At 37.3% G+C, this 27,755-nt stretch overlaps 1 protein-coding gene across 2 annotated transcripts; it reads right to left on the reverse strand.

Annotated features, from left to right (window-relative positions):
• On the reverse strand, nucleotides 1–26,101 carry LOC103705135 (E3 ubiquitin protein ligase RIN2-like). 2 transcript variants are annotated; one of them, XM_008788755.5, is made up of 13 exons: nucleotides 25,598–26,101; nucleotides 25,085–25,427; nucleotides 23,015–23,092; nucleotides 21,004–21,090; nucleotides 20,789–20,910; nucleotides 10,964–11,060; nucleotides 9,952–10,057; nucleotides 4,644–4,801; nucleotides 4,422–4,559; nucleotides 4,272–4,339; nucleotides 2,763–2,984; nucleotides 409–778; nucleotides 1–332 (listed from the first exon to the last, which is right to left on the reverse strand). In XM_008788755.5, exons 2-13 carry the CDS (start codon nucleotides 25,322–25,324, stop codon nucleotides 273–275), a joined length of 1,746 nt encoding a protein of 581 aa, XP_008786977.4. In that variant the 5' UTR covers nucleotides 25,325–25,427; nucleotides 25,598–26,101; the 3' UTR covers nucleotides 1–272. The 2 variants fall into 2 exon arrangements, with proteins under 2 accessions (XP_008786977.4, XP_008786979.4); XM_008788757.5 differs by having other exon boundaries at nucleotides 25,085–25,437; nucleotides 25,598–26,039.
• Between the last annotated feature and the right edge of the window lie 1,654 nt (nucleotides 26,102–27,755).

A 27,755-nucleotide genomic window follows, 5' to 3' on the forward strand; every position in this document is an offset into this window, starting at 1 on the left:
TTTTGCACAACTTATTGATATCTGATGCAAGTTATCATAAACATGTTATTTGGCATAGCATTTCTATACACTGATGGGATTGGAGGTGATAGGCCTGAAACAACATCAACTAGGTGTTAACGGGAGGGAACAGCTATGGAATTAACTCGGCAGAGAAAAAGAGTCTTCACCACCCATAATTCACCAATCTCATTTGTTTCTAATATACAATTCTCGCAGGCACCTTATATGTTAATATGAAGCATATATACATACAGGGAATGATTTGGTTATTACTGAACTATAAGAAGATTATTCACAGTAATGTTGATGTTGTTGGTTCGTAACAAATCCTGCAAGAAACGTGAAGCATTTGACAACGTCAGTCTTTGATTGGCTACTCAAAAGTAACATTAAATTGAAGTATACCTGAATAATTAGTTCATCAGGTATATGGGGCAAAACTTCTCGCACTCTATCTACCATGGTGAGTATCTCCGACATGTTTCCATTTACAGGGGGTGAAGTGTTTCTAAACCGCAGGCCAGCTGTATTTGTGGTATACCTGAGCGGAGAGGATGGAGGAATGGAGGAACCTGAGGCATGCTGATCAGGCCACAAGTTCCAAGCAGCATCATCTAATGAACCATGAGCATAGTTCTCACCAGCAGATGTCAGCTGCCTCATCATCATCTGGACTCCACTAAGCCCAACTGATCTGATTGCACTGGATGTACCAGCACCATCCATTCCTTGATTTGGCCATGGAGGCATCCAACCGGAATCAAAACCAACTCCCCTGCACAAAACAATGAGAGGGAGATTTAACATATCATGCCACCACAAAGGTAATAAGTTGGTGCAGATCAAATTTTATGGCTTTATTTGTACACAGGTGCATGGAAGAAAGCAGGTAAAATGACTTAACCAAATAGTGCTTTACTTCACAATAAGTCCTTAGGACTTTGCATTTACCAACCCTCCAGTTGTCCATGATACACAGTTGAAAGCTACAAATGGCCAAAAGGGGAGGAAATTGATATGTGTACTAGTTGTCCATGATACACAGTTGAAAGCTAGAAATCACAAAAAAGGGAGGAAAAGGTTTGTACTAGTTCCCCTATCTAGGTAGTGTGTTATCTTTTCACCAACTTAGCATGATAGTCATGGATCCTATGTAGTATATCTTGCCACTTCTTGCAGAATATTCTGGTATTCTTGACAAGTTGAAAAACTGGAACATAACTGCTTGACACCTATAAATAGAAAATCATGATGCCATCACCATTCCATGTCCACTTTTGGCACACTTCTACATGAACTCTTTTCAAGTCTAACATAACATTTTGGCAAAGTTTTCTCTCAATCTTATGTATCACGGAGCAATTGCTCCAATTGGTAACTCATATACAGACATCATATGATTAATATCATTAAGTAATAAAAAAGATAAGATAATCAAGATAAACTTAATTTAGCCAAATATTGTGATATGGTGATACAAAAAGTTTGACCAAAGAATGAACGAGAGCAAGATTCAGGAATGCAAGCAGCCAGGGCCACAAATGCATTGGGTTCCACCAATTGCAAATCTACCCTAGTTCCCAGCAGAAACCATGCATTTGACTTACTGGTTGGAGTTGTGTTTCGCTAATGACTGAATCTAGATCACTCAAGATGCAATCCAACACCAGTGCAACTGAAAACCAAATTGAAAACAGACTTAATTGCCTTCTGTGCATGTGAGTGCTGACCGAACCAAATGCTTAAGCATCCAGAACATTTTGTGTCAAAATTGGAAAGTTGGATCTAATCATACCCAACAGGACCTGATAACCCTGCTGCTTCTAAGTTGAAGTCACACAACTGACCAGATGCAATGATTTGGGATCGATTAACATCAGACATAATTTCTGGACCCTGCTTTAACCAAGTAATGTTGGCTCAATCTGACCCATTAGTAGCCCTAGATCCACTGAAATTTGATTTGGATAGAAAAAAGAAAAAATAGGAAAAAATCCATTTTTTTTTGTGTACTAGATTAAAATAACTGGCATAAAGATTATTATTTTTATTTTTCCTGATTGATTCAGTAAAGTAAAATAAATCCACAGGAAAAAAGATAGAAATTTTTTTTTATGATCAAAAATTCATTCATCTCAGTTATTTCACAAGAAGAAAACAAAGGTTCTGTTGAATTTCAAATATTAAGTTTCACCAATAAGATACGTAGACTGACTTCACATTTGGAATTGCACAAAAGAGATTTTTTATCCCAAAGAGGTCTACGAATAATTCTGGGAAACGCCAATGGCTCCTGGCTTATTTGCCAAAGAAAAATAAATTCCAGCTTCCAAACAGAGCAGCATACATTGAATGGTCAGTTAGAGATTCAAATCATGCATTTAACTATTCTACTAAACAACATAAACTGAAGATGTATACTGGCAAAATTTAATACGAAAAAAACAGCAGCTTTCCAGAACAATATGAGGGTCTTCGTAGGTATGAAGTATAAAACTGAAAAGTAATGGGGCAAATGCCATATAATATCGTGTATGAAAGACATATGATCTTCTCTGTATCATTCCAATGACATATATAGTGCACAAAAAACATATATGATGAAAATGCGTCTAAAAAGGTCACCAGCAAGGTGATCGATTGCTATGCTACAATGATATAATGCATGTTGCAACTAGAAAATAGCTATAATAAGACATGCGTATAACACTTTTATTTTGTAGCATCAGAAAAAGAGAAATAAGAATAGAGTTTAAGACCTCCACACTGCATCAGAAGGATTTTGTTGCTGGTTAGGAAATGCCCCAATAGGTTGTCCAGATATTCTTTGCGGGTTCAATCCCAAATTTAACTGTTCAGTAAGTTGCGCAACATTGGCAAGCTCTCCTGCATTAGAGCTAGTGCGATCTCGAGGATTAGACACAAAAAGAGGCCTTCGACACGTAGGACAAGAATATACTTCAGTTAAGCCCTGATCTAACCTGGAAATAACAAAACAGAAAAGTAAGATCCAATGGGAAAAAGCAAGAATGGCAATCCATCAGAATCCATTAACAACTATGGATATAAAACCATCTTGTGAATCTAAACTACAATATAAAAGTAAACAAACAGGATAAGATATTTAGGAATGTAACTAGTTATGGTCCTGCTTACATGCATAAAGGGAAAGAATCAGGAATCAACATAACTATTACAAAGTACTTTGGGAAGAGACCCCACCCCCCAGGTGCATGAAAATACACTGAAGAATTGTACGACCGTGTGCCCATGTGAAAACAAGTAAACAGGCAGCAAGGATTTTCTGAACCAGCTATATACTGAAAAAAATCAAAGTTAAAAACAACTTTTTTATAATAAAAAAAAAAGATTCACATATTTGAGAAGTTTAAGCATATATCCCCCTCTCTCTTCTATCTGTAGGTGGCAGTAATGGTATTCTTCAGAATAGTTTATCATTCTGGAATCTCTTATGCTCGTTCTTATGCACATGCACGCACATGCATACATGTGTACATGCATACATACTATGTACATACATACGTACTATAAATGCATGTACATACATACCATGTATTAATGTGTGTATGTAGGTAGGTAGGTAGCTTTTTTACTTTAAATAATTAATTTTTTAGCTTGCAGTCCCCCCCCCCCCCCGTTTTTAATAATTCTTGGCAAATTTCTTGCTTTTTTCCTGGAATCTGAATCTTTGCCCCAAACCAAATTAATCCGGAAAGCCAAAATTGCAGGTCTGAGCAAAAGACACTCAAATGCAATCTTGCCCCATAAACGTTCAAAATTAGCGAAACAAATTCAATTTAGAGTTTCTAGACACTACAAGCATCATAACATTTTTTTTGTATTTTTTGCAAGACAATATGAGTACATTTTTTTGAAAATTAAATAAAAATCTGCTAATCAACCTTGCCTACCACTCAAACATATTTACAGACATACACACACACACACATATATATATAGAGAGAGAGACAGAGACAGAGTCACATACACTAAAATTGTATGAGTGTCCTATCAGGTTTATTTGAAAATCAGCACCTATATCCAAAAGCTACGTGAGACGAGATAAAACCTTTATAGAACATTTCATGAGCAATAGTGGTTTATCATCTCATGTATATAATGCCTTCAAATCAGATATACACTTGCATGCAAACCTTCACAATATGGCTGAAGCATAAAAATATATAGTTGCAGTATACATAGAGAGAGGGGGGATGACAACTCCAAGAGAGGCATATAGATCATACCAAGACCTCAAGCACGCAAGATGAAAAAGGTGATTGCAGGGTAGCTTTTTCGCTCTAGCCATTGGTCCCTGCAGTTTACAAAAGCAATTATATTGCTGCCAAGAGACGAGGAATGACAGTTTTGACGGATAACTTACAAGAACTACTTACTCTGCAGATGGCACATTCATCATTAAATGCACAGATCTCTTCATATGTAGCATCAGGAAGTGCTCCATTTAGAGAACTTAATGCCTTCCTTAACTTGCTATATGCCCTGACCCGCTTCACAATTGCGCTTACAAGAGCCTGCTTATCATATAGAGCCAAGGGAAATATCAAAAATATGATATCAATGCTTGAAAAGCATGTCTGACAAATAATAACACTTACACGCAAGTTTAGGAAAAGGACTGTATCCACTAGATGAAATGCCATGCCATGAAGCCACCAGATGATCAAGTAATGACCAATTCCTGTCAAAAAAGTCATCATCTCGAGGAGAAAACCACAATTTCGAATGAGAACTCCCTTCCATTCAGATAAAGTTCCTGCAAGAATGGTTGCAATTAAGTTATCAGCAGATTCTGGAACAATCTAAGCATGTGATGTCATTAAAAAATAAAACATTATTTAAAAATCAAAATCATCACAAAGAATATTGATCGCCTATAGATGATGAGAACGTTGGGAAGTTGTGACAGAAGCAAGGAAAGTTTCAGCTCCACTAGTTCAATGATTAGGAAAGAATTGACAAATTTTAATATCTCTCCCTCAATTTCAAGAACCATATCTACCAGGCATAACATGGGAGCCTCTACTGACTGGGTGAATTGCTGCATATATGAAAGTAAACACCCCTTTCCAGTTGATACATTCATCTTAATTCTCTCTCTCTCAGCTAATGTTCTATATAGCTTGCTAACTAGCCAGCCAGTGTGCGCACAACATACATGCGCACATGCACGCACACACATATATACATGCATGCATGCATGCATTCATACATAGATATATGTATGTATAGGTGAAATAGTCAATATGAAACATTTATTGTTACATGGGATCATAGGTATCCATGAAATATTTGTTCCTCCTAAATTTTTCGTCATGTGCAGTACATCAAACATGTTTCATCACATATATGAAGGGAAAAGAAAACATTAATGTTATTGCCTAATGAGATCACTGCTACCCATCAGATATTCCTACTGATTATTAATCCAAAAAATAAAAAGAGAGAGAGTTCCTTCAATTTAAATCAGTGGGGCAATATTACAACTGATGGATCACTACCATCCAACAAATACTGAATTCTTCTTGACTTAATTGAAAGCATCATCTGTGCTGAAAACTAACATGTATGACTGTAGAAACTCTAAAAGCAAAAACATTTCTTCACAAATATTTCATCATTTGATGAGATCAAGCCCATTTATCCAGCACTCCTTTCACTTAGTCGTATACATAGTATGCGCTGAATGCTGATGATCTAATATATAAAGCAAACTCTCTCAAACATCCATCAGATGTTCAACATACTCTTACATGATCAGATAAAGGAAAACGGCCCACAAGGTGCAGCCAAAGAGTTGGTAAAACCTTCTAAAAATAAATAAAAAATAAAATGACCACTTCAACAGGTCAAAATCCAAATAATGGCACAGCATCCAGAGTTGCCCCCCATTTGCACTGCACATGCTTAGTGCTAATTTTGAATTGGTTGGCACATCAGAGAAATCATAGAGACGATTATTGTGTCTTGTCTATTGCATACAAATGGCTTAGGACATCAGCTTGGTAGTCAAGAGTAGAACAGGGTACTTTGATTTAGTTAAATTTCAGTTGCATAGCTATTGATGAAGTGTCCATAGACTAGCTATAATGGCAGTGTTCATCCCTGGTACATAACCATCAAATTGCATTGGTAGAAATTTCAGACACATCAGCAGCTTTTCAATTTTTATGCTCATCTCTTCCTAGCCTTTGACATGCAATATTCAAGTTCAAACTATAATACCTTCATGTATTGTAGTTTATGAATCCAGCATTCTCTGTAGAGAGGCCAATATCTCTTCTTTACATAGACAAGCAAGGGATGAGTGGTAGGCATGTCTACAGTCCTGACCATATATACTTATATTTGATATAAAACATAATAAAGCTAATAGTTATTGGTGACGAATGTTTCATAGGCAGCAACTGATAAAGACAATTTCAATTTGTGTGATGCACTCCCTTTGTCTCTCTTAAACACTCCTGGTGGAATAATCGCAATGGATGCGCAAAGAGCGGGTGTGTAAACTACATAGCATTATGACCATTATAACAAACATCAATCCTTGTTCCAACTACCTAACAGGTCCTCATTCGCCAACCAGAGCTATTTAAATCAAAGCACCACTTCAATTGCATGTTCCCCATGTAGTTGTTTGATACAGCTTGAAACACCCTTCAATACATCATGGGTACTCATACTATTGCTAGCACCAAAAGTCTGCATGTATCAGCCAATAAAGCATGGCATAATCTACAGCATATCATTAGCCATCTTTTCATACCTAATTTTTAACATCCCTTGGTCACCTTCTTTTACTGAAATCCCTGTACTTAGATGAGAGAAAAACTTATTTGGGGTTTTGGTAAGAGATTTGCTGTCTTCGATGTGGCATATTTTTTTCTTTTTCAAAAAAAAGCCTGTTTGGTGGTAAGATAACGGTTCAGTTAAAGATACATAGTAGAAAAAAAGGGAATCAACTGAGGTTTTCCATCTCGGTACTAGACCCCATACCAGTATGATCCTATTACAGTATTAGTACACGGTACAGTTCGGTAAGATTTGGCATACCGAGTGTCGATATGGTATGGTACAACATACAGGTTCAGTACCAATATAGTATGGTACATCCGGTACAGTACACCCAATACCAACCAATACAGCAAACCTTAGAATCAACTTATTGAGTGGTGGCTTGCTGACCAATACTTAATCTAACTAAGGTTGTGCTCAATTCACAAAGGACAGCTGTTCACATCAGTAGCCTTATGAGTCCGAGACTCCAACCACCAATCAACAATGCAAGACGCTTAACTTCTTACTGCAATTAGAAGTAATTAACTTGATTTGCAATTAACTTGTTTCTTTCTTGCCAGCTTTAAATAATAATAATTTTTTATGCAACAATGAGTGAGCTCCGAAGTATAAGTTCTCTTCGGCAGAATTTAGGGGTGAAGAAATTCAAAATCAGCAATAAGGATGAAATAATTGTACATTTCTGCATTTTTTGAAATATCACCCCTCTCCGCCAGGTCCTTTGGGTCATGGACAATACCTATGAGCTTGATGGGATAACACAGTACAGCTAAAAATACCAAGAACTTTCTACTCACATATGAGGTTCTTTAATCAAATTAGAATTTCAGCTTCTCCCATCTTCCTTCAAATTTCAAAATGAACATTGTCAATTTTGTTGTACGCAATGTAAGAACCAGGCCAACTGGGCTTGTCTTGGATCAAAGTCGGCAGGCCCAGTCGGCTTCAATTCAAAATTCAAAAAAAAAAAAAAATCAGAATAGGGGATTGCGATCTCCTGCCCGAACGGCCGCCGTTGAGGCGCAGCCAGTGCGAACGGCCGGCGGCCGTTGGAGATTGTTGCAACCGGTGAACGGCCGATCGGTGCAGCCGTTGAGCCGAGTTTACCCCCTCTCCCAAAGCCCTTATTTAAACCCCTCTTCCCTTTGATTGATCCATCACCGCACACCTCCCCACCTCCTTCCTCCTCCAGTGGTCGGCCTGTCACCTCGACCGAGCGCCGCCCTCAAAAACCCCTCTTTTTCTCTAAGCTTACACTCCCCTATTTTCACGAACCAAGCTCGCCAAAAATCGCCACCACCGTCCACACCCCTTGCCGGTTAGTCCCCATCCCCCATCGAAGCTTCCTTGGGCCGAGAAGGCTGCCAACGAGGCAACTAGAGGCACTGCCCCTCTTTTTTTTTCCTTCTTTGTTTTGGCCAAGCACGGTTGTTCCCATCAGCCATTGTCAGCCGCTCTCCACCACCCACCACCAGCTCCGGCTGCCACCTCGCCGGACCACGACCACAACAGCCACCGATCCATCCACTTCCTTCCTCTCTCGTTTCCTCTCTCTTCTCTCTCATCTCCCTCTCTCTTTATAAAACACCTATGGACCCCAGGTTGATTTTCGTAAAGAAGCCTTAACCGTCCTGGTGCTCAGGCCGCCTACTAGACTACTTACCACGGACCCAATGAATGTCCCTAAAACCACCATTGATAAACCTTGTTAAATAATTTTGGCCCTAATTGAGTCTATGCCTTATGATTCATTGAGCGAATCATTTAGACCTGACCCACCCAAAAACATTGTACGCCCGGTCAAATCTTCTCTTATTATTTTTAATTTTATTAAAGTCGTTGAATAAAAATTTATTTTGCTTTTAATATTTTAAATAGGTTTAGCAAATTTGCCTAACAAAGTTTGACAATCTAAGACAAAAGATGTAAGTACATCTTGCACTTCTTATTATCTTTCAAATTATCATGTTTTCTATGCATAAGATTTACCTGTAAAAATATTATGTTTTTCTTAAAATTATGGGCCAGCATATATGTGTAATGAAAATCATGCTTATTTATGAAAATAGTTTCATGAATATTTTAAAAAAATAGCTTTGTTATGAAATATGAATCTGATCATGCCATTTAATGCTTTTTATCTATTTATGTGTATGTTTTAAGAAAAAGATATAAATTTTTCAAAGGCTCTCAGATAGCTATGTATGACCCTCTAAATTGGAGAAGATCTAACATCCATCGGAAACACGACCTTGCCAAGGGGTATAAAGTTGGGATACGAAATATGAATCTTGATTGATTATGAAACATGGTCCTGTCATAAGTATAAAGTGACCGTAGCACGAATATCTGCGAGCAATATTTTGAACTATGATATGCTAAATGGCAAAAGAATGATTTATGAATTTATTTGTATGATCTTAGAATCATGTTTATGAAATATTGAAGATTTATGCATGAATGTTTGCCTTTATGACTTGTTTTAATATATTGCACTATGAAATGTTTACTTTTGCAATAACTGTTAATTCTTTAAATAATGCATGGACATCTAAAAACTTATGCATGGTCCGGTAGTACGCACTAGCAAGCTTGGCGATTATGTAGCAGAGCTTTAGATCTTTAGTTGGTCATGGATTTGTAGCTTAATAAATTTTCTAAATATTGTGATTTACTAGTTGGGTATTTATGTTTGAATGTAGATGGTCTGAACCGATGTTGACTTTGTTATTTGATAGATGATAAATTTGAATTTCTATTTATTATATTTTGTTTGATATGGATATTGGAAGCTAAATAAAATGTCTTCGTGTTATCTTGGGTTGTACCCCTCGGTAGCATGGTCTTGTTATGTCCTAGACTTGGGGTGTGATAGGCAAATGCCTTGATCAGAAATATTCCTTGGTCATTAGATCTAAAAAGAGTACTAAAGGCGCAAATTTTTCAAATTTCCAAAGGATGTTACTAACATCAGAACAAATTCTTGATGGATGTTACTAACACCAAAGCATGGTTACAGAATTAGAAATACACATGTCATACTTCAGAACTTCAATCAAAGACACTTCTAATATGTATTCTTTTTAGAAAAGTAAAACTTAAGAATACCTGCTGCTGCTTTGGAAGAAGTATCAGAGCCTAAGCAATTATCGCCACTGTCAATGGAATGTCGTTGCCAAATCTCAAGCAACTGAAACCCATGTACCATGATAGCCTACAAAAAACAATTGCATATCAGAAATATTCTGGGCATTGTTAACACATATGCAAGGGCATTCAAAAATTGTAATGTTAACTATGTCTTCTAAATTATTCTAAACATGAGTGGAGCAAATGTCAAAAGATGTCACAAGGACTAATGAAGGGGAAGCTTCATTGATAATTTTCAACTAGTATAACAAGCTGTTAAAGATTGTGAAGTTATAGATAATCTTTAAATTATTTCTTAGGTCTAGCAACTCTTTAAAAACCGTGGTAAAGATTTATGGGCCAAACTCCAAAATTGAAGCCAGTGGTTGATTTTTAACCAGATCTGGTCTGAAACCAAGGCCAGATTCAGTGCTTGAGCCAAAATTGACTTTCGGGGCAAAATTTATTGCAATTGGTGCAGCACTTTAGCCATCTATTCATTTCTTCAAATTCCCCAAAGAATCTTGTTAAAATAAATCTTGAATATTGAAATTCTTCAGAAGAACTAGACGTTGTTTTGATACTAGATCTAAAAGAAAGATAGAGAACAAAAATTGCTGACAGAACTTGCTACCATGGAGCTTAAATTTCATAAGACTTACATTATCATGTGTTAAATTTATCATAAACAAAACTATTGCAGTCAAAAATGACACGAATTATGAGTGTTATCTTTTCATGCTTTCTTTTCAAAAAAGAATTGTAATATTTGAAATTAAAGCTGCATTTCTGAACCTTGGTAGGATTCATGTATATATCTTTTCTGAAGTTATCATCTAATTCTAAAAAGCCAGTATGCACAATTTGTAACCATATATCAGGCAATGAAATGTGTCAGTATTATAACATAGTAAAGCAATTAAGTTGTTCTTTTCTTTTGGTACAAAAACAATTTAGTTGTTGAAGTTGAAGAATCCTTAGGTGCAAATACCTGTGATGTCTCAAAGACAATACCAAGAGGCTCGAAGAACAAGAGAACAAATAAACTAGAACTGGATGATTTATAGATCATCATGCACAGCTTTATCCTGAAATTTCAAAGCATTAGTGAGAGATGCTCATTAAAGGAAATTTAGTTCCTCACAAGAGGCAGAGATGGAGCTTGTGCTCAAAGCTCAATAATTCAAGTAAGAAAGGAAAAACTTGCAAGCATGTAAACAAAAGGAAGTTGTAAGACAAAGAGAAACAAACTGACATTGCGATATATCATGAGAATGCCTGGCAAGTGACTACTAAACCTCTTTTTCTAGGCAACAAAAGGAAAGGGAAGAAAAAATTGAACTCATATCTATCAGTAGTTTATTAAGCTAGAATTCCACAGTTTACTGCTCAGCCTCAACTCCACAATGATAAGCAATACATTTTTTCCACTGAAAAAACATGAAAACACGCAAGCCAAAGGTCTAGCATTGATCAATGGCAACAGCTACCAATTCAAAGTCTAGGCAGACAAATAAAGTTAGACGAAGATAAAGGTATAGAAATAAGATTTCCAAAATGGTCAAAAGAAGAATTTGATACACTAGAATAGTGCAAAGCTGGTGGTGAGCAACATGAACATAACTACATTTTAAGTTGAACTTGGTGAACCACAACAACAGCTTGCCATAAAATATGGAGACTGAAAGGAATGCACAATACATTACTCAGAAATGGTCTTACAGTTTCTTTCTAAAACAACATCACTTTTGAACTTCACTCATGAATATATTATTGAATGAAATTATCAAGTATAATTTACAATGCACCTATTGGACAAGACATAATACATTAGCAAAAGAGGAGGATTGAAATAAATTGAAGAATAAAAGAAAAGTGAAAGAAAGAGAGAAACTAGGAAGGTTACGCTTTCTAAATTGTAGCCTTTAAAAAAGTCAGCTTCCCATCTATATCATTGATGAAGTACAATGATCCAATAACCTGTTAAAAGTGTATCTTGTGGCGTTATAAAGTAAACCTACAATATCCAGCACAATCTCTATGGAAATATTCATGTTGATGATGATGACAACAATGGCTTTCTGAATAGGAAATATAAGACTTCTGATGTTTTGTGCATTGCTCCATCAACAATTAACTCAATTATTTAAACACAAGAATGTCTAACAAGTTGATTCAAACCACAAAGAAACATCTATTTGGGGCCAACAGGTGTATAAGCCAAAAATATTCTGAAAGGAATCATCATTTCAAAATAAGATTTAGCATGGTAGTAGTAAGTCCTCTGAAGATGAAAACAGCAGATAGGAATTTCCTTCTGTATATGTTCTACGGACCCTAGATCTAGTATCACACAAACATGCTATCACTAGCATGATCTAGACAAAGTTCCTACAATGTAAAGATGTATAGAGAAAAAGATGATGTGTGGATTAAAATCAGCTAATGACAGAACAGTCAGAGTGCAGGTCAGCTTGAGTGGGACTTATCCCGTAATAACCAAATCTTACCCATGATATCAATTAACTATCTCCACAACTATCACATGACATCCATCTAAACAAAAGGATTCAAACACAATAACCTGCCCAGAAGTGGTTTTCCCTATCTTCAGCACAGATCACCCAAGTTTTGATACTTAAATCAAACTTCTTTTAGTTAGTGAAAATAAAAACAAGGTATGAAATTTTCCCTAATCCAGTCTCTCCCGGTTATCAGTCTTATCTTCTGTTCCATCAACCTGCTTTACAATCAATCATCTTTATTGTCACCAAAATTTAAGAATAATGCTAATCAGATAGTATGTATTATTTTTAAGCAAGAAAGGGCTGTGGAGTGGGGTGGAGGAGGGTGGAGAGATAGAGATAGAGGGAATAGAGAGAGCATGCAAAGGAGAAGAGGGGCAAACAAACTCAGATTTAAATTAGGAGAAGAAGGGCAAACAAAGTCAGATTTAAATTAGGTTGTGATGAGTGTTCAGCTAAAGACATTTTAGAGGACAGAGTAGGTTTCATAAATATTTGGATACATTGTAAAATAGACAACCACATTATCTGATGGGTCCTATTTTTTATCTAAATCAAATTATGGTTGATAAAGCCAAGAGCCTTGATCATATGATGCAATGCATATCATAATGATTTGGATCCATATCTGGCTGCCAAGAAAGTTCGAGTCCATTAAAGCATCAAAAGTACTCAAACCCTTACATTACATGTAGCAATGAAGAAATTTATTGGTTAAGTCACAGTACCTTGGTATTAAAAAATTCTTATACCAGCAGACTTTTCTTTAGACTTACTGTTGGTCTCAGTATCCTATTTTGGGTAGGATTATAATAAGTTCAGTATGTAGAGGTCCTATGTTAGGTATATTGGATTAGGTAAGTCTAGGACTTCTTTTATAGGAGAGTCCATGAAAATATAAAGTTTGCAATTAAGGAAAAATTTTGGGTGCTAATACAGAAGATTACTCAGTTAATAAGTACTAATGAAACTCAAATTAGGACAAATAGGGGGACTGGGTGAATTAAATCAATAAAAGGGTAGAATAGTCATCTTTGGCGTTGTATTAGATAAAAGAAAAGGTAGCATGCTAGAGCTAGTTTCAGCTGCTCTTCCACTTCCTTCTCTTTCTTCTTTCTTTTCCCTCCATCCTCTTAACTATGCTACTCATTCAATTGCTGCTATCCACTTGTTTCTGGGTTAGACGAATATGTTTATTAAAAACAAAGTCTTAAGACATAATTAAGGCACATAACTAAAAGCATTGTAATTTATGATTCACAATAGATGTAACCATTTAACCATTAGATCCATGGAATGTCGAACCAGGCGGTTCAGCCTGTACCGAGCTAACCTGGTGGAAAACCGGGTCGATTCAGCCTCCAAATTCGGTTCGGGCCCCGAATCGGCCGAAACCGGTCCCCAACCGACCGAAAAAAGTCTGAACCGGACCTTACCGGTGTGAACCGGCCGGCTTCATTCAAACTCGGTGCGAACCGGCCGGTTCCATTCGAACTCGGTGCGAACCAGCTGGTTCGCACCAAGTCGACCCGGTTTCGAACCAGGCCCCTCCCTGTCCCTTTATGTGTTGTTATAATGTTGTTTGGAAGGCCTTCTCGAGCCTTCCCAACAACATTAGCAAGCAGGAAACTTTATTCCGCATTTCTCTTCCCACAGAGTTAAAAATCACATCGATTCAGTACTTTAGAAGGAAGATCCAAGCCTAAAAAAGTGTGCCTACTCCTTCGTATCTCATTTCCTCTTTTTTTTTTTTTTTTTTGTGAGGGGGGGGGGGGAGGGGGGTTTGAAAAAATTGCTCAAAATTGCAAAATAAGAAAGATCAAGACAAAATTTTCGATTTGGGCTTGACTTTATTATATGATATAGATCTATGGACGATCTACATTATGACATAAAAAATTTTAATTTTTAAAATATATATAATTTTTAAAAACTAAAAATATAATTTATGATTAAAAAATAAAAATTAAAAAAAAAACTGTAAAATTAGAAGCGTATTTAGGGGCATGCTAGCTACTCTTCAGCAAAATTTGGTGTCCATTCATTCAAATTTTGATGTGATCATGTGCACAGTGGATTAGGCCTAAATTTGAAAAAAAAAAAATAAGTAGCCTTTGTTGCATATTTAAGGACCTAGAAAAATATATGTAGCATCCATTGTTGAGTTCTACATGCTTAAAAATATTTAAAAAATATTTTTAAATTTAAAAATAATTAAAAATACATAAATAATACCAAAAATTACGAAAAATTAGTAGTATGTATTACATAATTCAGAAGTATTTTCTAAAGTGGAAAACATACTTTTCTGAATTTACACTGTTTAAATATATTTTTAAAATTAAAAATATATACATATAAAAAAAATAGTATTATGTATTAAATAAGTCAGATATATTTTTTGATGTAAAAAAAATATCTTTATCGTAAATTAATTTTGCTATTTTTAAAGAATTGATAAACTAACATAGTTGATAAAACTGCAGGATGGAGCCATCAAGAAAAAAAGGAGCCAAAGCATGATATTGGTAGGAATCATGAGCAAATACTCTCGGGTCGTTACCATTAGAAGTGCAACACGGAGTTCAAGGAAGAAGGGGTAATCAGGTTGAAACAGCACTTAGCTGTTGGTTATCCCGACGTATCTATGTACTAAAAATGCCCTAAGAAATTTAGCAGCTGATGAAGAAGCACTTCGCTGATTTCAGAGCAGCGAAGGAGAGAATTTTCAAGAAGGCGGAGGTGGACCGCCGAGCGGCAGAGCCACCTTCCAATCACACCAGGGAGTTAGAGGAGGCGTTCGCTCCAGATGGCGAAGCACAAATCCAGGCTGCCATGCAGGCGAGCTTAGATGATCAGCGGTGGCCAAACATAGGGCTCAATATGGGCCCTCGTACTATGAGTCGAGTTCCAGTTCTGCGAGCAGCAGGACAGATCCAGAGTTCAGAAGGACCTCCTCAGTCAGAAAGGCCGTCAGTAGAGGCAGTGGTCATAGTGCACCTAAGCTGGAGGCTTTTGGTAACAACAAAAAGTCATCCAGAAAAATTTCACCAAGAGTAGCTATCTATGATTTAAATCCACATGCGTTCCCCATCAGAGATTCGAAGCAGCAGAGAATTGACTCAATGCTGAAGAAAGATAATAAGAATATGTGACAAGCTATTGGATCCTGGTTCTACTTCAGCCACATTCCAGCAAATGTAGCAGACAATACGTACTATAGGTCTGTCATTTCTACCATACGGGCTGCCAATCCCGGTATAGATCCTTCAGGCTAGAAGAACATCTACGGTGAACTTTTTGATAATAATAAAAAGGTAGAGAAATAGATTGCCTCATACAAGAGCAAGTGGCTCACATATGGACTGACAGTGATATGTGATGGTTAGACCAATCCTACCAGGCAGAACATTATCAACTTTCTGAGATATTATGATACGAAAACTTTCTTCCACAAGTCACCTAATGCTTTCAATCAGGTGCACCACGCCATGTACATCCTCAGACTGATGGAATAGGTGATTGATCAAGTAGGAGAGGATAATGCCATGAAGTTCATCACTGATAATGGGCCACAATATAAGGCTGCAGAGGAGATCTTGATGAAGCAACGACCACATATTTTTTTGGACCCCATGTGCCGCACATTATTTCGACCTCATATTGATGGACATTGCAAAGATTTGTAGGGTGCAACAAACAGTGGAGACAACCCAAACCATCACCAGATATATTTAAAACGATATGTGGATTCTTTTATTGATGGAAAAAGTATGCAGGGAGAGATCTTGAGGCCAGGAGTCACACAATTTACTACCAACTATGTTGCACTTGATAGCCTTCTTGAGAAAAAAGCAGCCTTACGTCAGATGTTAGTCCCAAGTGGCAGAAAAGTAGATATGCGAGGGTCGGCACTGAAGGGAACATTGTCAAGGACTTGGTGATGAGGCAGACATTCTGGCTGCGGGCCACTGCGATAGTGAAGCCTATCAGACCATTATATGAAGTGCTTCATGTTGTGGATAGCGAGAGGTACCTCAGATGGCTTCCTATATCACATGATGGATAAGGTAAAGATTTCGATTATGGAGACAGATCCGACGTATGCCCATGAGTACATCGACATCATTGAGCGGCGGTGGGACTACCAGATGGGTAGAAACTTGCATCTAGCAAATAAGCAAGAATATTGAAAATTAAATTGCTCTTGTACTTGTACAATATTTTAAAAAAATAACGAACTCTATCTGCATCATACTACCTGAACCCTCGATCTCAATACACCGTAGCTGAAATCGATATAGATGACGAACTTCTGGCCGCTTTGTGTAATATGATTTAGGAGATGGAGCCTGATCCAAAAAATTGCAGCCCTATGTTTAAAAGAGGTAGGTTAACTTAAATAACATATGTAAGTTAACTGATATCTTCAAATATTAACATAGTACAACACGGTTCTTTTTCACAGACTAAAATATTTAGAGAGGGCACCGACAGCTTTGAAATCTCGGCAGTTGCCATAAAAAAATATGAATTCAGATATGTTACACATTAGGACATTTACCTGGCGTTAGATGGTTACTAATATGGTACTATCTTATATGTAATTTTCTTCAATGTTTTTGCAGCTGAATAGTAGATTCATTTTGGGTTGTCCGCGAAAAATCTTAGACGGCTAGCTATCTGGATTCTCTTACAGACGATTTTCTCCAATGGTTGTGAGCGCAACCGGTCCACCATCGCCCTCATCCACAGCAAGCAGAAGAACCATATGACACAGAAGCGCCTCAATGACCTTGTATTGTTCACTACAATCTAAGCTTGAGGCTGAAATGCATTCAAAAAAAAAAGGAACTAAAGTACACACCGATCACAGCTCAATGATCGAATGGCTTGTGGGCCGACAGCAGGATCATCCTTATCATCAACGAAAGCACTATTGATCGAATCTGTATACTTTAGCTCCACTTTCTCTTAAATGCACTTCAGTCTCAACCTCAGATTGTAGTGAACATATACAAGATCGTTAAGGCACTTCTGTGTCAGACGGTTCCTCTACTTGCTGTGGATGAGGGCGAAGGTGGACCGGTTGCCTTCACAGCTACTCGAGGAAACCATCTAGAAGAGGATCCGGATAGCTAACCGTCTAAAATTTTTCGCAGACAACCCAAAATGAATCCACCATTCAACTGCAAAACTATTGAAGAAAATTATATATAAAATAATACCATAATAGTAACCATCTAACGCCAAATAAATGTCCTCCTGTTGTGTAACATACCTGAATTCATACTTTTCTTATTTACGACGATTGTCGAGACTCCAAAGCTATCGATGTCTTCTCAAAATATTTTGGTCTGTGAAAAAAAATCATGTTATAATATGTTAATAATTAAAGATACCACTTAACTTACATGTCACTTAAATTAACTTACCTCTTCTAGATATGGATATGCGACTTATGAATCAGGATCAATCTTATAAATCACATTACGTAGAGCGGCCAGAAATTCATCATCCATATCGATTCCAGCTACGGTATACTGAAACCGAGGGTTCAGATAGTATACTGCAAATAGAATTCGTTATTGTCCTAGTAAGATTATACAAATACAAAAGTAGTCTAATTTTCAATGTTCTTGCTTGCCTGCTAGATGCAAGTTGCTACCCATCTGGTAGTCCCACCGCCGCTCAATAATGTTGATGTATTCGTAGACATACGTCGGATCTGCCTCTATGATTTGAATCTGTCCTCTCCATATGATATAGAAAGCCCATCTGAAGGTACCTCTCATTGTCCATGGCCCGAAGCATTTCATACATGGTCTGATAGCTTTCATTGTCGCAGTGGCTTGCTGCCAGAATGTCTGCCTCATCACCATGTCCTCGGCAATGCTCCCTTCAGTGCCGACCCTCGCATATCTACTTTTTTGCCACTCGAGATTAACAAACATCTGACGTAGAGCTATTTTCTTTTCAACAAGGTTATCGAGTGTAACGTAGTTGGTAGCAAACCGTGTAACTCCTAGCCTCAAGATCTCTTCTCCTGCATACCTTTCCATCAGTGAAAGAACCCGTGTATCATTTTAAATATATCTGATGATGGTTTTCACTGTCTTTACTGTCTGATGCACCCTACGAATTTTTGCAATATCCATCAATATTAGGTCGATACAATGTGCAGTACATGGGGTCCAGAAAATATGTGGCCAATACTCCATCAAAATCTCCATCTCCTCGGCAGCCTTATATTGTGGCTCATTATCAGTAATGACCTGCATGACATTCTCCTCTCCTACCTGATCAATCACCTCCATCAGTTTGAGGATGTACGTGGCATCGTGCACCTGATTGAAAGTATCATCTGACTTGTGAAAGAAAGTCTTTGTATCATAATATGTCCTAAAGTTGATAATGCTCTACTTGGTATGACCGGTTCAACCATCACACATCACCGTCAGTCCATATGTAGGTCACTTGCTCTTGTATGAGGCACTCCATTCTCTAATTTCTTATTATTATTAAGAAGTTCACCATAGATGTTCTTCGGGCCTGAAAAATCTATACCAGAACCGACAGTCTGTATGGCAAAAATGACAAACCTATAGTACGTATTGTCTGCCACATTTGCTAGAATGTGGCTGAAGTACAAAGATCCAATAGCTCGCCACATATTCTTCTTATCCTTCTTCAGCATTGAGTCAATCCTCTGTTGCTTCGAATCTTTGCTGGACATAATAGAAATTTCTACATGATAGAATTTAATATGTGGTAATAATCTAAAGCAGTTTTCCTTTGATTCTGTACTCAACTTGTGATTTTATAGAGTTGATCAAAAACAAATAGATCACTTTTTACCGGAATTATAGGTGAATGTTGTAAAAGTTGCACTTCTCTACTAGCACAACCGACAAACAATAAATAAAAGTAGGAGCATTAAAGAATGAGATCAGATAATGGCAAGGTAATAAGTTACAAAAGCAGAAAATAAATCGACCGCTAGAGATAACTAGACTAGTTGCAAGTGGGAATTTCGAACTTAAAAAAAAACATCGAAGCATGTGACCTTTGATCTGACAGCACAGAAAGAGAAGTAGAGCATTTCCAAATTGTTTTGGAAAATATGATTATAAATCACCGAAAGTATATTATTTGTTGAGATATGTTTATCATGTGCCAGTTTCATAGTACCTTTGGCAGGATTCAGCAAATAGTCATTGGACTGAAATTTTCAGACATGAAACAATCTTAAATCAAATAAGTTATTCTTTGTAAAAGTGATTCTCAACTGGTCCCCAAATCAAGGTAAATGTCAAGCATACCAGCCTGTACCATCTTGTATGTACAATTCTACCGCAGTTGGCACTTGGCACTCCTCGATATGATTTCTTAGCCCCAAATCAGCCCACACTTTGTATCCAGCTTAAAGGTTTTCTTACAACTTTTTTCCTTTTCTTTTCTTGTGTGTGTTGGTGTTTTTTTTTGGAGGGGAGGGGGGGCACTGGTTGGTACCTTGTGCTGATTGGTACATACTAGCCAATTAAGAGACATTCTGTGAGATTTGAAACCTATCTCCAAATAAAGAGTAGTTCCTGCACCTGATTTATGATCCAAAAAAAAAAAAACCCACACTTATAATGCTACATCAGCAATCCTTGCATGCTTGTGACAAAATCACAGTACAATTGCTATGCATCAATTTAGGGGGCACTATACTCAAGACATGATCACTGACTACAATTAGCTATTACAGAACTGCAGCTGCCAACTGAAAGCAAAAAAAATTAATATAAAAAACAAAAAAAAATTATGTTTTTCATTATATTCCATTTATAATAAATCTTCTTGATATTTTAAGAACAAACTCACAGGAAAATTTCTTGTGCTTCTAGTCTGCTGGGTTCACAACACCAAGCAACTCTTTTTCCTTTTCAAAATATAGCAAACCTTGTGAACTTATGTTGAAGAAATCTAAAGAAAGTGTATATATTACTCAGCTTCAGAAATGATGAGTTTCAGCCATATTGACCCATAGCAACTCTTATTTTACGTGTTAGTTCTAGCACCGAAGAGAACCAAAATGATAGAAGAGTACAAAAGAAAGTTATCATGGATGAAAATTTCCAGACATCACCTTATCAACATCTACTGTCTGTGTAAATCATACATAAAGATAAGAGAACAAGATGCATCAAAATCTGATTTCACATTATTGCTAGCTAGAAGAGGATGATAGTAGGCTTCAGAGAGAGCTTCTAAAGTACAATTGCTTACACATCAGGAAACATTACCATAGGAGGTCCGCAAATAGAACAAGCAACAAGGCAGAAAAAACACGAAAATATTTTGAAGGTGTTGCAGTGGGGGATGCATTTAACCGCTCAAGCCGATCTCTGGCCAATGATTGAAACATCTAAAAACATGAACAGAATATGTTACACCTTCAAATTGACAGTCCAAAGCTACCATATAATGTAAATAAGCTAGCATGACTTGTTTGTATTACCTTTAGGAAACAAAGAAAGACCAGCCATCCTGACCAAAAGACCACTTGAAACATATTAGGCGGTACAACCAGTGGAAGAAAAGTTCCCTGGTCAAACATGTGAAACAGCAAATGCAACAATATTACGAATCTCAGGAACCAATAAGATGCCCATTTACCAACAATTTTGAATGATAATATGAAATAGATATATGCCAATGCAAACCATGGGATCAAAAGATCACGCCAATATTACCCATAGACGAAGGAGATGGTAATAATACAGTGAGGCAAGTATAAACCAATCGAGGCAACAACTCATTGATATGAATTTATAACGAGTAGAGATGGAAGCAACAAGCATGTTAATATTTTGTATCTACTTTAATGCCGACTAAGTTACTTCTCAAGACACCATTAGGCTTTCTCCAAGTTGGATAAAAACCATAAGTAGATACTTTTATTTTCCTTTGCACTCATTGCCTTATAAACAATTAAAGAATTCAAAAGGTGTCCTGTACAACCGTCATCCTAGCATAAATCTAAATGAATACTAGATGCCACATTTAATCGGATTCATTTTCGAGACTAACGAATATTAAATTTCTATGCTCATACTCTTTTGTCTCCTCATAACTGCACAGTTACTACTCCAAAACAAGAGTCATCTTGTCCCTCTGGTGTGCCTTCTGGTGTGTATACCTTTAGGTCCAAGAACATGTTTACATTTTAACAAAGAACATTTATTCCCTTCAGGAAAAGAAGAGAAAAAAAAAAAACATAAACTAAACAAGACACCTAGGTCTATTATACCATGAAGCAATGGGCACAATTCAGCCAAAGATTATCATCTTTCTGACTTTTTCTAAATTTTATTTACAAAGTCTAGGAAAAAATGACTAGTTCTGCTGTCACTTTCACATATAGCATTGCAGCCTACAAGTCATGGCTAGTTCTTTTCTCTCTGAACTAAAGCCCGCTCAAATCATGTCTTCCCTACAAAAATACCCATTATCTGTGCGTATACGTTTGTGAAAGGCCTTTTTAGCCCTCTTGCCATCACTTTAGGTACAGCATCATGATACATCAAACAAAGAATCGGCAAAAGATAACTGTTTGCCTTACTGTCTTGCTTTACCTATGTATTTCCTCTAGCACCTCAACTAGATCTTTCCTATGTCACATAATGCATTGAAAAATACAAAGCCATTATCTTATGTACCTGTAATTTTATCATTTCCAAGCTTTAACATCACTTTCTTCATTATCTTCTTTTTGATCATCTTTCTGATGTTCTTAAAAATTAAAGAGAAATAAACAGTCAGAGTAGTCTCTGCAATAGCCATTTTAGATAGCTTATTTCCATAGCATGAGATTGACATCTCCTTTGCCTTTGCTCCCTAACCATGCTCTGTCATCTAAGAGAATGGAAATTCATTCTTGCACTACTCCCCTTGAATGTTCATGATCACATAATCATTTCTCTAGTGCATTTCTATCCTAAAGATTAAAACCTTTAACTTATGCTAACAAAGTTCTTTTCTAGATCTAGTAATGCTAAAAAGAATGTGCAAGAGATTCTACACACAAAAATAGTACCTGTTAGTAAAAGAAAAATAACAAAAATAATAACCTATTTACTGTTCAGCTGTGAACTAAGGAACTTATTCAAACAGCTTAATGGAGTACATAACACATCAAAAATGTTTTATATTATAGCTCGATGCAAACCAAAACTGTCAAAAAATGTTGCATCCTCATTATTTTTCAGATGCATAATTAATGGAAGTAAATTAACATTTTTGTTAATCAAATTATAATATCAATGAGACAAAACCTAAGTACAAGAAAGAGAGCATTTAATTGCTGATATCTAAAATGTATAACACTTATGAAAGATTCATGAGCCAAGCAGGTATCATTAAGTTGCCATTTTTAAATGTGAGAATGTATACAGTGAATACAGAATATAGTGCTGTAATTTTAACTATTTGAGCTTGCGCAAGGGTGGCAAAAGAGGGATGATCATCACCTTGTATATTACATAATTAATAAGGTGTTCCAGTACTTTTCGAGTCTCTGAAGGATACAACTGAACAAAAAATATAGTCTGCACATTAAAAATGAAAAAGAAAATCAATAATATTGTAAGTGCAAGGTAAATACATTTTTCTAGCTAGACATTGAGCAAGCATTAGTCAACAGATGCAGCTCTTAGCATATCCTTTCTTGAGATCATATTGAGAAAATATAACTGCACTTTTACCTGACATCCTAGGTAGCCTGGTTAATAGGGGTGGAAATGGGTTTTGTTTGGTCATGTCCTATATCAAGTCTATATTAGCCTGACTCAAACCTGACCGACCAATTAACAGTAGTGGCGATGGGTTGGTTGTATTAGTCTACGATTGGGTCAATGTCCTGTCAAGTCCATATCGACCTGACCCAAACCGAATTTGACCCACAAACCTGACATGGGATCAATGTGACTGATCCAGACCTGCCCTGATGACCCACATAAGGCCCAAGCTCATGTAAATGTTTTGGGCTCTTTGTGCAATAGGCAGCATTGTTTTGCACTGTCAGTCATGAACTGTTTTGCCCTGCATCTTGGGCATTAAATCTAAACCATTTATTTCCTGCTATAAGCCAAAGCAAACTAATACTAAGGCCTATTTTGCAACCAATAGCGAGATAATAGAAGGCCACTGTCCTCTCTACCCATTAATTCTGAGTTCTGACCCAACTAACGCCATTAGATATTGATTCAATGACTGATATTCCCCATAACTTGTTATCTATTAACTAATTTAGGTAGCTTGACCTGATGATTGAGAATAATATTTAAAAATCATAATTGAACTCGTAGAACTGTCAAACAACCAGTTATCTGGTCCAAAATAAACCCCCTAAACCATTCCATTTTACAAACTGGCTTTTCTAGAATTGTTTCTCATTGGTCTTATCAACATTTCATCCAAACCATTCTAAGTTTGCGTGAACAGGAGTTTTTTGGTTTTATATAACAGACTATTCCGGCACAAATTGCAGTGGGCTAAATTTTGACAGTAGAGGCACTCTTGATTGAGAGTCCCATTGTTCTTCCTCCACACTCAATGACAAAACCCTTGATGAATCTCCAGAGGCATTAGTGGTCTTGAGGAACCTACTAAAGCTTTCTTGAAGGAGTATCGAGACCCTAGTGGCCTGTTTTTCTCTCTCCACTGTCAACCACAATTATTCAGCCTCAAGCTCCACTGGCAGCCCCTATGGCTTCATTGAGGGGCTTTGAGAGCTTACAAGCTGCCATTCTCCCGCAACCATCAATCTTGACAGCTTAATTTCAAGCATGGTGGCAAGGATGGTAGGCATACAATAGAGGGAAGACAATGTTGAAACCTGAGTTTTTTTTTTTTTTTTTTTTTGGGGGGGGGGGGGGGGGGCCGGGGGGTTAGATTGGTTTTTCCTTGTTTGCAGATTATTAGTCAAGGTAAAGGTGGGGGAAAATGAATAGATGGCAAGACTTGAGGATTTCAAGAATGAGGATTTACCTACCTCATCTTGTCATGTGGCACAGGTTACTTCAAATGATGGCTTTTTATTTGCAAATTTTTTCAATGACTTAATCAGCTTATTTGATTTCTTTCCTATTCACAATCTGTAACCATCTTATTTTTCAAAGATTTTGGACCTTTTTATGAAGAATAAGGCTTTTCTAGCAAGTTGCATCCTAATATTCAATACTTAGTTAGGAATACATGCCAATGCACAAAAACAATTACATGTTTTTATTATTTTTTAAATAATTTGGTTGTTATTATGAAACTCTTTTCCAAGTTGATGATATTGTGCGAAATCAAACTCAAAAATACTGGACATGCAAAATCAAGAAAGATGGTAAGCAATTACCCAACAGAACAAGCTAATACGATGAGCACAACAATCTACTTTGCTGTCTCTAAAATATTAACAAACAATACAATTCTCGCTCAATATCATGCAATTACGAGGTTATTCTCATTACATACAACCTGAGTGATAAAAACTAATCAGCAGCCAGCGTCATCTCAAAAACCAATTCTTTCAAGATTAACATAAATACCTTGAGGCACAAGATGACAAGAACGAACACATTTAGCACGGAACTCGCCAGCAAAGCGATGGTAACATGCGAGCCCAAGAGCAGCTCCAGCGCCCGCCCCACACCCCTCGAGCCAACCTCATTCCCATCAACCACGCCATCAGACTTCATCCCATCAAGCAGCGAGACCGTCCACCATTGCAAACCAACAAGGCTGATCACCGTGCTGATGGCCGAGGCGTACAAGTAATTCACCGCCATCCCGACGAACCCCAGCTACTCCCCCTCGACCAAAGAACCAGGAACACCAAAATCTAAAGCAACCCCTCATTCCCCGTACTCGAAATAATACATTGCGATCCACCTGAAAACAGCTTCAAACAAAAATTCATCGCAGATTATCAACTGATGAACAAAATAACAGAAAAAGAATTCAAGATTTCATGAAATCGAGCACCCAAAACCCTAGAAACGGAGATGATAAAGAGCGAATCTTGATTCTTGTTCTTGAATTTAAAGAAAAAGAGAACGTACGAAGGCGATCAGGGGGAAGCTTCGATGGCGTCGGAGGAGGGCTTTGGATTCTTCTTTCTTCGGCTCCTCCTGACGCTTTCCGCGGATTCGATTGGATCGCTTTAGATCTTTCCCTCATTATTTGTTTCTCTTTAAATAGAAAAAGAGGACAAGGAGCGGGGGTTTCCGTCACGATGAAAAATACTTCGAGGCCCAATCTCGGTCCCAAAACGCCAATTGCCACGAGTCACCACGGGACTGGTCTCGATCGCACCCATCCCGAAATCGAACCGGTGATTTCGTGCCATATGGCATGGACCATGCGGTACGACTGTGGGGCTCCGAAGAATTAATTTGGGAATAGGAGAAGAGAGAAGGGAGGGTTAGGTTCGGATTCGTACAACGAGGAACAATCGAGTCGCCCACATACCGCTGTCTCGCCTTCCGCGTTCCGTCGCTCGCCGTCGCGTTAAACGGTGCTCTAGAGGATCAGTTTAAGGTTTGCGGACTCGAATCACTTTTGCCATTTTGAAACATTATGACCGTTGGTTTGAAAGCCGGCCATATCTTTGGATGGTGGATGATGGAGGAAAGCGTAGTCGGTAGGGAAAGGATGCGGAAACGATGATGCTGTCCGTGTGATCTTTGAATGGTGACAGATCAACGGTCAAAGGTATGAGAGTCTTTTGCGTGCGTTGAGGGCTAATGCTAGGTTGGAAAAAATAGGCCATCCAGCGTGGCATGGCAATGGTTTAATTGCATGAATGATATCTCCGCTGTCACCAGACAAAAATATCGTACGGACAGCTCTTCTGTTTTACTTCTTTTGGTACATAATGTGTGCTGTTAAGTTGCAGCATTAATTCGTTGTATTGCATTAAGAGAAAACAAGGTGGCAAAATCTTTGATGAAGACATGGTTGAGGCAAGTGATTACGATAGAACAACACACTAATGTGACAGTGATTTAGACACTATGGCCTTCCTTGATGCCAAAATGGCCTTCTTCAGATATTGCAGCTGAACTTATCAATAGGTCCAGGAGATCACTAAAATGGCTATTTGGGCCTTTTTCACTGTAACCTTTTAAGTTTTATCTCTCTTTCCAATATGGAGCTAAAAAAAGTACACTAGACAAAAAATAAAAAACAGAAAGATAGATTTGTAATTTTGAAATACCTCAATATGCAGGATTCGTTCACCAGCAAGAATTTTATTGATTCAAATTTCTGAGCACATGCCCCAATAATAGCTTTAATTACACTAATGGGAAGTAGCATACTTGCATTGACATGGCCAGCATGGCATTCCATGAAGGTGTAACGTAATTACTTAATAATTTTCGATGTGATGAGATAAATTATCCTTGGATTAAGAATTTGAGTATTTAGACAAGCTCTCAGTGAATCCAGTAAATTATGTGCATAACAAATTGTTGTACTAACCAAGGGAAGAATTGTTATCAATATAAGATATGTGATAAGATTTTTCTAAGAGTATGGATCATACATGCCAAGTTTGAATTCTCCATGGATGCTTGCTACGTCATGTTAGCGGTGGAAAAAACAACCATCTCTAGCAAGTCATAGACAAACACTGTAGCTGAAGTGGACTTTACTCGATAATTCAAAGCTTTGGTGATTCAACCCTGCAACTTGGATGCTGATGTAGTAACCCTTGGCAAGCCCTTTTTGACCGAAGCAGCCGAAGAAAATACTTAAATACTTTACCACATAGCTCGGATTGATTGATGAACTAGCTAGGGCAATATGATAGTGATGCTATTGACAAGCTTTTTGCAGGCGGCCCGAAAAAAAATCGAGCTCTAGACTGCTTGAGGATGTCAATAGTCTGCATCTAGCAAGGCACATTCAAAATTTTTAATGAGATGGCTCGGCCTTAAATACCATAAAATGAGGCCCGCTGGCTAGGCCAAGTTAACTTTGTTAACCACCATAGGCCTATTTGTAAGGATCCGTACGGACATGTATTTAGTTCCATATCACTTGTTCGCCGAAAAAAATTTAGATACTTATACAAAATTAAAGAATCCAAAAAATACCTTTCGGATAGCCATTTTGGACGAAATTTTATATTATTACAAATTGTATCAGAGTAGACTGATTCATGGTGCATGTAGAGTAGGAGACACTGCAATATGAGTTAAGACTGATTATAGG

The sequence above is a fragment of the Phoenix dactylifera genome, chromosome 3 (assembly GCF_051530095.1).
Source record: "Phoenix dactylifera cultivar Ajwa chromosome 3, Ajwa_hap1_PhDact_Kaust_v1.1, whole genome shotgun sequence".
Taxonomy (NCBI): Eukaryota; Viridiplantae; Streptophyta; class Magnoliopsida; order Arecales; family Arecaceae; genus Phoenix; species Phoenix dactylifera.

What these genes read in the sequence shown, in the direction of transcription:
- LOC103705135 (XM_008788755.5), bottom strand. Translation starts at nt 25,324, where the DNA reads ATGGCGGTGAATTACTTGTACGCCTCGGCCATCAGCACGGTGATCAGC. An exon ending in TTGTCTTTGAGACATCACAG is followed by an intron (nt 10,058 to 10,963) that starts GTATTTGCACCT and finishes TGTTTTTTGTAG; the next exon opens with GCTATCATGGTACATGGGTT. An exon ending in ATGAATGTGCCATCTGCAGA is followed by an intron (nt 4,340 to 4,421) that starts GTAAGTAGTTCT and finishes TGTAAACTGCAG; the next exon opens with GGACCAATGGCTAGAGCGAA.